The 10,221-nt window shown below is 44.8% G+C and overlaps 1 protein-coding gene across 3 annotated transcripts in view; it reads left to right on the forward strand.

Annotated features, from left to right (window-relative positions):
- The window catches only part of LOC102689728 (polypeptide N-acetylgalactosaminyltransferase 10), a 56,891-nt gene extending 51,152 nt beyond the window's left edge, over positions 1-5,739 (forward strand). For all 3 annotated transcript variants that reach the window (XM_069195338.1, XM_069195340.1, XM_069195339.1), the window contains exons 11-12: positions 840-989; positions 1,809-5,739. In XM_069195338.1, coding sequence (XP_069051439.1) covers positions 840-989; positions 1,809-1,967 — 309 coding nt within the window. In that variant the 3' untranslated portion in view covers positions 1,968-5,739. The remainder of the gene's footprint in view (positions 1-839; positions 990-1,808) is intronic.
- The last annotated feature ends 4,482 nt before the right edge of the window (positions 5,740-10,221 follow it).

Genomic DNA, 10,221 nt, shown 5'->3' on the forward strand with positions numbered 1-10,221 from the left:
GCTTAATCTGTTTTCTGTATTTTTCTTGCAACTGTGATAGCAATCTTTTTTCTAAATATGTTTTTGGAAACTTTGCTTTGCTTTTACAGTCGTCTGAGACTGCAGGAGACCTTTGGAAAGGGCGTGATCATGAACTGGGGTTTAGAAGCAATTTCGCCAAATCATGTCAGTTTTTAATGACAGTGACAGAAAGCAATTTAAGCACACTGGAGCACATCAGAGAGAGTTTGTATTTAACATTAAAAAAAGTAAAAAAACATCACCCTGGATTTTGAAGCTGTGACACTTCGGTTAATGGAAGAATGTTACCAATTAATCTTGTGCCTGACAGGCAAAATAGGCAAATTAAAAAAATGGAAGAAGCTCATTGCAGCACTGAGAACAGACCTGAATACATGAACAAAGCTGTCAAAAGATTAAATTGGAGGCTGCTACTGCTGCCATATAAACCTGCTACTGTAATAACTGCAAACAGGTTTGCAAAACAGCAAAACAAACTCAGCTCTTAAAACCCCCAGGATTCTCCTCTGGGAGTGCGCTCCCCTCCTGTGTCACTCTCTTCTGGCAGTGCACCCAATACCTGTGTCACTCTCCTATCGGAGTGCACACTCCTGTGTCACTCTCCTCTGGGAGTGCGCCCCCCTCCTGTGTCACTCTCCTCTGGGGGTGCACCCTCCTCCTGTGTCACTCTCCTCTGGGAGTGCGCGCTCCTGTGTCACTCTGCTCTGGGAGTGTGCACTCCTGCGTCAGCCCCAGCTCTCAGGAAGGGGAAGGCAGGGTGCAGAGCCCTGCTGCTGGAGCTGGGTGATAACGGGTTGAAACTCCTGTTTGACTTGCAGGTCTTCACGTTCGGCTGGAGGGAAGACATCCGCGTGGGCGATCCCCTGCACACGAAGAAGGTGTGTTTTGATGCTATTTCACACAACAGCCCTGTCACGTTATACGACTGCCATGGCATGAAAGGGAATCAGCTATGGAGATACAGAAAGGTAAGAACAGCCTGTAATCTTGATCATTTTACACCTTAGATACAAAAAGGCTGAACTGCTGTACATCTGTGCTGCTCTTTTATTTTTCTTTTTTTTCAGTGGGAGCTGTATGAAGTAATTATCTGATTACTGGGCAGGAATTCCCTGGAAGGGGTTTGATAGACTGACTTGAATCATGAAAGCTGATTCCAGAGTCTGTATTGATTAGTTATTAGTCTTCAGTGCTTCGCCTGAATCTGGAAGGAAAAAAAAATCTTACTTTCCTCTAGATTTTAGTTATTGTTGCAATATTGGTTTTAATTAAAATCATTTTGACTTGGATAATGAATTTCAATTGCCCGGCATCTAGTGTACAAGGGTAATTGAATAGACCCTGTTTGCCTCAGTCTTTTTTTCACTGCTACTAGTAAACTGGATCAGAATAATTATTTCATCTAGCTCAAGTATAAAATATCAATTTGACTCTTTGCCATGAAGTAAAAGATTTCACTGACAGACCATCACTCTCGTGTTTCCTCGGCCTAAGGCATGTTGACACTTTCTTCTTCAGTAATCACCCGGGTGAAGTATTCATTTAAGGTTTTAATTTAACTTATCAAAACCATAGTCCCTCATGATATTGTCTGTCGGATGTCTCTCAGATAAATCTAAAGGGGTCCCTAAATTTCCCCCTGCGGTGCTCTGACTCGTTTGCTCTGCCTGGTCTGCCTCCGGTGCAGCGAGTGACGCCCTGGCTTCTCTCACGGAGTGACTGAACTACCAAACGGGCAGGATGGGGCAGATGGTCTGTGACAAAATACCTGTTGTCTCTTTCTTCAGGACAAAAGTATCTACCACCCCATCAGTAACAGCTGCGTGGACGCCAGCCCAGCAGAGAAAAAGGTCTTCATGAACAGCTGTGACTCCTCCAAAACACAGCAGTGGGTGTTTGAGAAAACAAACTCCACCGTCTTGGAACTGTTCAACAGAAACAACTGAAACACCAACTCCAAGGTCTGGAGTGTATTTTCCTATGGAGCCGGGTATGTGGATATTCTGGGGGAATTTAGAAGGAACATTGGGGACAAGGGATGTTTCTCGGGATTGGTAAAATTGTGATGGGCAAGCCAGTCTGCATGTGCGCGCTGTAGGAATGCAGACAGCCTGGCCGTCAAATTATGCTGGGATAAAGTCTGAAATGGTCGGGGCAGTAGGGTTTTATCTTATTTTGGGACTGATTTACCTACAAGGGTTTTTTTTTGCAGTAGCTTCCAGGTGGTGCAACTGATAGTTATGCATCTCCTTTGTCCCTTGAAGCCTGTCTTGTGGACGCCGGCAGCTTTGCTCCAAGCACAGCGACCCTCGGCCACCCTTAGGCCTCACAACACATGGCGCCAGCCTGAGACATCCCTGCCACTCCAGCGGACCAGTCGGCGCGCAGAAAGGGCTGCTCTTAGCTCCCTGTCTGGGGATCAATAACATTTCAGTCCTGCACTGCCACTGTGCATTTGAATGTTAATTTAACAACTAAATGCACTGCATGTCTTGAAACACCCAGCACACAGAAGCAGATAAATTAGCCATTAGTAATAAGTTAGACAACATTAATAAGATGGCAACTAGTTTGTGACAGAAGTCCATGTAATACAATTATGTCTAAAACTTTCTTGAACCCCAGCTCTTTGTTTTCAAAAGCTTAGAATCCATTAAAGCATCACAAAGTATGTTGTCTAAAGGCTTTTAATGCTTAATGGTGGCAGTAGGATCTGGAAAGCAGCTATTAAGACACTAACAGCAGATGTAATCTATGCACCTTTTTACATCTGAAGAGGAAGTGTTTTGAAATATTAAACTGAGATAAAGAATCAAACTCTTTTTTTTTGTTGGGGGAAAAACTGGATAGTGATATTTATGAAAACTCTGTTTAGCAGTAATACGAATCAGATCCGTCTGGGGGCTGACACGATCATGCCAGTCTGGTTTGCCCAGGTCGCAGCTGTAGGAGGGGCTCACACGGTCGAACCTGAGGTGGCAGACTTGAACGAAATCTCAGTGCCTTGCTGGACAAGGGCCGACGCATCCCAGCTCTGGGCCAAGGAGCCTTTTTTAAAGCATTGTTGTGTGTGTGCGCCCAGCACGTTAGCTTGTAAAGCATTTCTAATGAATGTTAACTTTCTGTGTTTTTCAACTGTAGTATTTGTTCGCTTGGGAAAAGAGAGTGACACAGTTTCAGATAACGGTATGTTTTAGGTTTAAAAGGGAACTCCAATTAGAACAACACATTTAAACATATGCAACAGTTGGATAAACGCATACGAAAGCCCCAACAGCTGTTTGAGTGATTCTGTCCGTGGAGAGTTATTTCTCTCCAGGAAGCTCGACTGTGTTCAAAGCCCCAGCTCTCTTGCACTGACTGCACTTGCCCTCGTCTCTCTCTTGGGAACCCCCGACCAGAGCCGGGCCTCCGACGACCTCTTGTGGTTGACCCCTGTGTGCTTCAGTCCGAGAGGCTGTACGTCTCTGAACCAGATTTTTAGGTTTACTTTTGATGGCTGTCTCTTCTCACCACAATACCACCTCTAAGCCTGCTCTCAGAGCCTCCTCCTGACAAATTGTTCTTCGTCAGTCCTGGGGTGGGACACTTCTAAGGCCAACAGGCAGGTGGCACTCTTCCTGCCAGATCCCAGAAGTCCCAGCCAGTCCACCTGCCTCCTGGCTGGCACGGTCATTTATCTGTTTGCAAGAGTGTAGGACCTGTGCCCGGGGCCCTGTTTACATTTGACACTGCTTAGCGGTGTTTTGCAATGAGATGTTTAGTTTATTGTTATTAGCAGTACAGTAGAAGTAGGATATTTCAATGTCACTGTTTTTATTTCAAACGGGCTGTTGGGCTGGAGTTCCCTATTAGAACAGTAAGGTCATGAGAGAGGGTGGTGTCACTGTCTATTCTGTCAATGTGCTGCTATATCCTAGAGGGGTTAGAAATAATACTGGAGGCTTTTTGGAGTGACAACTTAGCAACCTTTAATTAATTATAATGCTCTTTTTAATTATGTGCCCATGTGTGTTTTTTTTCTGCTTCAAGCAGGGTTCATTTTCACTAATAAGCCATTTCATAATTCTGCCCTATGTCCTACAGTTGAGTTGCAGGCAGGCTGTGATGCAGGTGGGGAAGAACGTTGCTCTGCTATCAGCTCACAGTCTGCTGAACTCACCCCAGGAGCTCACTCGTGGTTGAAATTACAGACCCAATTTTCAGAACACAAAACAATCCAAAACCCACTGGATTCAATCATTGGGAACATGTGGCCTTTTGAATTCATAATTGTGATGCGTGCAAAGCACAGTGGACTAAGTGAAAACCGTCAAAGAGAATCGTGATGGAAGTTAGAGAATGAAATTGCTGCAATATGGATCCTTTAAACTAGCAGCTACCCAGTCACCTCAGAAACCGTCTGGATCCATGCTCAAATAGTGTCTGTTCTCTCTCGATTTAAACATGGAGTTGGTTTCTCTGAATTATCCCACTCAAAAGAGAGAACCTTAGTTCTTCAGGTTTCATTATGATTTCTGTAGTACTTTGATAGTCCTAAAGACAATAAGATTTATTTTTAATCATTGCTTTAATGATGGGATTCCTTTTTCCTTTTGGTCGTTTATTTCAGATGTCAAGTAGCACATTATCACACATTAGCACAAACCTTTCACTTGAATAATTGGATGCTTTTAGCTTCTCTTATCATACTTTCAGAAAATGTGCTCTCTTTAAAAATATCAGGCTTGGTCTGGACAGGTGCTGAAACGTGAATTTCCAATGCCGGACTTTTCAGCCTAAAATAAAACATAAAACACACATAGGAATGCGACAGTGGACTTTCTCCAGATCTTCTTGTATAAATATGATTATTGGATCTGAGACTTCAAAAATGTTTTACTATTTAAATCAGCTCTGTCTTCTGCAATGCCCTTTTTGAGAATGATTTTAACACTTTTAAAGAAAAGGGTCTGTCATACAGTGTTTGGCACTTTAAATTAATGCAAACGAACCTGCAAAACTGAATGCTTCCAGCATGTCAATTTAGGGTAGAAAAAGTTTCTAGATTTGGAATATACTTTAATTTTAACTGGATGTTTTATAGGAGGAATTTTGTAGAATTCTGTCTTACTTGTGGGCATTATCTTATGCTTTCAATGCTGTAATTTTGTGAACTCGGAATTGTTATATTTAAAGACTTCATGAAATATATTTGGGCTTAGATGAGCTGAATGGTTTCCTCTCGTTTGTAACCTTTCTAACATCCTGGAGGTGAATCGGAGAGCTTGTGTGGCTTCGCAGTGGAAGTTCTAGAACCCGTGTGCTTGTTTCAGCTGGGTGGTTCAGGGGATCTCGAAACAATTTGATTTTATTCTAATATGAGATATATTTTGGGGGGGTGCTAATTCAATTAATATTTTTATAAAGAGGAAAAATACATCTTTTATACAGTTGAAATTTGATAATTTCCTATTTGAAATACTGTTCAGCTAAAGTGAAAGAAATGTTTGCATTGTTGCTTTTAATTCACAATATACTGTGTATACTTGGTGTGGAATTATGTTTAGGGGATTAAAGTGCACATTTTGTATCTCATAAATATCCAATATTTTTTTCTACTGACTTTTAGACACAATGACTGTAAAAAATGTATTTAGATATTTAACAAACTACAACTAAACTGGAATTGTATAATATTTTTGCTGAAATGTACAATAAAATGTTTATATATTTGAATTTCTTACTGCCTCCTGTTTTTTTCCTTTTTGGCTTAAAGAATATTTACTGTTCTCAAAGTTTTGGTGCCCTACCATTATAACAGAGTGCAGTTATAATGCACTCTGGAGAGACCAGTGGTCTCTCCAGTATCTTCAGAGAGCTTTCCATCTGTGATAAGCTGGTAAGATAAGATCACATTAGCCATAGATTTTTCTCTCTTGAGGAATTTGTCTTTTCGTATACCCCAGCTTGCTCTCCATGAGACACACAGACAGGGAGAGAAGCTGGGGGTCAGAGCGCAGGGTCAGACATTTTTACGGCGCCCCTGGAGCAGTTGGGGTTAAGGGCCTTGCTCAGGGGCCCAGCGGAGTAGGATTCCTCTGCTGGCCGTGGGATACAAACCAGCAACCTTCCAGCCACAGGCGCAGATCCTGAGCCACAGAGCCACCACTCCACCCATAAGGATAGCAGTGTACAATCTAAGGGCTGAAGAAGTGTCCTCATTCGTTCTCGTCCTTGCATTGGCTTGTGCATATTGGGGTGAGGGTCGTAAAAAATACAGGTTACCCTACGTGTTCATGCCCTGCAGCAACCAGGATCTCATCCCTAGGTGCTCCACATGTAGAAAGGGACTCATTTCATTCACCAGTGAAGCTCAGCTCCTCCTGGACCAGCTGCCCCACTGCACAGCAGATCAGGGGGACAGAGAGAAGCTGCCCCAGCCCATGTTGCATTAAGGCCAGGACTGCTCAAGCCCAGAGTGAGGTGGTGGTCTTTTTGAAATGCAGAGTATTTTCATTGTCTTACATCAGCCTGGAAGGAACTGAATCTCCTGAGCAGGATTTCTGAGCTCTGAGTGTGTTGCATCATTGGTACATTATCTCTGCTAAGGGCCAGATTGATTAGGCCTTCCCAGACCTTTTCATCTCCTAAAAGTCCCATTTCAAATTGGGATCTTGAAATGTATTGCTTAAAAAATCCATCTGAAAGGTCTTTAAAAGGAAAGCTTGCAGAGAGAGCTACAAGAGGCCAAGTGAGCATTTGGGAGTTGAAACTGAAAAGATTCCTCAGATACATGATTAGAATTGGACTGCTTGAAAACTCAAATTTGACTTTAATTAATCTCATTTCCCCCTTAATAAAAAAAATCCAGTCTAGTTCCACTTTGTTTGTTCCAATGTATATATTAAAACAGATCAGATCAACAGAACTAATCTTCCTTGCTGCCAAATGCATGATTTACTGTTCCAGGGCTGGCAGTCCTGCTCGTGGAGGGCCTGTGTGTCTGCAGGTTATTTCAGCTCGGCTCTTGACTAAAATGAGCTCATTATTGTCCTAACGAGGGCAGTTTAGCAGCTCCTCCCAAGCTCCTCAGGGGGTGACCACCTGCAGTCACAGCGCCCCCTCCAGGACCAGGAATTTCCCCCTGCTTGTAGACACCACACAGGTGTAGCACGTGGGATCGTGACTTTAAGGAAAAAACAAAGAGGAAGTATTAATGTTTCAATAAGTGTAGTGTTTAGCGTTTTTACATCATGCAGCACGGACCCCAGTGCGTAGCGGAATAGCTGATCAGCTGAGGCAGACAGGAGAAACTGGGAGAGAAGCTTCATCGTTTCGAGATCCACAGCTCATTGCTTCCTTAATGGCCTTCACCAGGCTGTACTGGTGCAGTCCGAGACTATCAAGGGAAACGGCAACAGCTCATCTCCAGGAAGCTGGTTTGTCTGGCCGATCTGCTGCCCTGGGAACTGCGCTGAGGTGAGGGAAACAGAGAAAGTCCCCAGTGCCCGCAGAGAGCGACCACAGGGTCGGGGAGGCTCATCCTGAAGACACAGCGCCCTGGAAATGCCAGGCCCCTGGAGTCCCAGCGCGGTCTTGCATGGTCCTGCAGTTCGGCGGACGATGTTTCCAAGGCTGCGGTACTGGGCTCCATCAGGATGTGGTTCTATCCCGCAGGTCCACGCTATCCCCAACGCTCTCCGCCATCCGAGGTGGTCCCACCGTGACACCTGCTCCGCTGAGGGCCCCCGGCCCCTGGCCCCCGGCCCCCAGCCTCCAGACGCCCCTGCCTCACAATTACTTCTTCTCCGAGGCCACCAGATCTTTGCCACGTTCCTGATGGTGAGTTTTACACCACACAGTGACCGAATCCTTGGATTTCACTGAAAAAAAACTAGAGTCTTCTGCTGCAAATCACTGCACCAACAAGGGATGGTTTCAGTTCAGGTCAGTGAGCACACCGTGAGCTCCGAAACTGACACGCTGCCGCCCATCCTCCATTTGGCCAAAGCAACAGAATTATTCTGCTAGCCCTCTGCCTGTAGAGAGAGACACGTGTGAAGGACTGGGCTTTCTCGTCTGAGCAGCGATTGTCTAGATTGAGTTGTGCGTGTGGCGATGTGGCGTCAGAGCAGTCCTACAAGTTAGCCCGCTGTTCCATATTTGCAACAAACAAATCGGAGATGGCATTGAAAAAAACATTTTATCTGCGAACTCAAGAGAGCAAATCCTGGAGTCTTTCGTCACACAGAAAAAAAGGGGGGAAACCCAAAATGTCGATGCCGTGAAAACAGCTCTTGCAAAGCGAAATGAGCAGATAAAAGCCCCTTCCTTTCCCCTGCTCTTCTGGAGGGAACTGTGCGTGATGTCTTCAGGTTCGCGCCGACGCTTGGCGGCTTTCTGCGCTGTACAGTGCTGCCAACTGAAAACGCATCGAAACTGTTATATACTGTAATAACATGCTGCTTTATTCCCTGTAAACACAGAAAAATATATGGAACTCGGATGTGTGGATTAAAAAGCTGTTGTCAAATGTTAATGTTGTATTCATTTTTACAGGACAGGGACTGTGGTCTATGCATTTTCTAACTTCTAGTACTGTACCTAAACACAGACTTCTGCTGGTGAAAGAAAAAAAAAACATTGACCGTTTTCCGGAAGGAAGCAAGTTCGCCAAGCCAACCGGCGGGGTGTGGCGCCCTCTGGTGGTCACAGTCAAGTACAGCTGATCGATCGTGACTGACGAAGAAGACAGGGTATAAGATCACTTTATTGGCCATATACAATTTTTCTTGTACGAGGAATTTGTCTTTTCGCAGACCCCCAACTTGCTCTCCATGAGACACACAGACAGAAAGAGAAGCTTTCAGTTCAGTTCCTTCAGCTGGTCAAATATAGGACACCCCCTATCAGTGTAGCACTGCTGAAGCAGTTTAGGACCCTGGCGTTGGCCCGGTGGTGCCTTATAGAGTAGAAGCTGTTCTTACTGCAGTGCCTCTCGTGATCCAGGGGCAGCATGCTGGCCAGGTTTTCAGCTCTGCTCCAGGTCCCTGAGAAGAGGCCGGGTGCCGGGGGAGATCTGTCTGTAGGGGTGATAAAACACAGACCGTTCCCTCAGGTTTCGTCTCATTGAGGTTTTGTTTTCCTCCCCAGCTCGAACGCTAGTCCTTCCGAAGGCACGCCCGCCCTGGGAAACTACAAGAACCGGGGGCTTTTTCTTAAGATGGCTACAGAATTGCTTCTTCTTGTGTCTTTTGGTCTGGGTTTCACTGTTCTCTTTGAAGAAATCCGCTGACTTTGTTAGTTCCTAATAGGATCCTGAATGCTTATATCAGGTCCCTTCATAACATTGTCTTTTCAAAATTGGCAAGGTTCAGTTCTTTCAGCTTGTTAGTGTGGGACACTCCCTTCAGACTGAAGAGACTCAGTTCCCCCAGCCTATCAGTGCAGGACACTCCCTCCAGACTAAAGAGACTCAGTTCCTCCAGCTTGTGGGACGCTCCTTTGAACCCCAGAATGTGTCAGCATGTTCTGAATGCAGGCTTGTGGAAACTGCAGCAGCTGCATCAGCAGGGCTGTGCTGTGAAAGTCACAGGTGAGAGGAGTGTGTGTGGCCAGTGAGGAAGCCATATACTGTAGGCTGCCCACCTGCGAGTGCTGCCACAGGGGTAGGTTGCATGTCAATGCTTTTGTCTTGTGGAGCTCTGCCCCATTCCTTGTAGAGACTGGTCAAGTGTGCACAGTACCTGCTCACTGGTCTGTGAGCCCTACTGAAGACAGCATTACTTCCAATTGAGTGTGTAAACTAAAGGCACGCCCTCATAATATTTTTTTTTAAAGCTCAAAAGCCAACCTGGACCGTTGACAGTAATGTGTTGTCAGTTAAGGTTTGATGACGTCAAGCTTTTTAAACATCCACTTATTCACACTGCATCCCCAAAGGGAGTTCTTGTGGTCGTTTAAATAGATCGAAACAGATCATATACGAGTTATTTAGGGTGTCTGACTTTTTTCATGTAGAATCACATGCTGTTTGTTCATTACTCTGCGTTTTTGAGTCTGGCAAGGGTTTTAAAATCGAATCCGAAACTGAGTTTTAAACACTATATTATGATTGCCATCATCACTATTCATCATTATTATGCTGTAGCAATTAGAAACAAACGCAGTATTTCGAAACAAACGCAGTACCGTCCGGTCGGTGTACCGGAGCAATCG

Source organism: Lepisosteus oculatus, chromosome 11 (genome assembly GCF_040954835.1).
Source record: "Lepisosteus oculatus isolate fLepOcu1 chromosome 11, fLepOcu1.hap2, whole genome shotgun sequence".
NCBI classification, from domain to species: domain Eukaryota; kingdom Metazoa; phylum Chordata; class Actinopteri; order Semionotiformes; family Lepisosteidae; genus Lepisosteus; species Lepisosteus oculatus.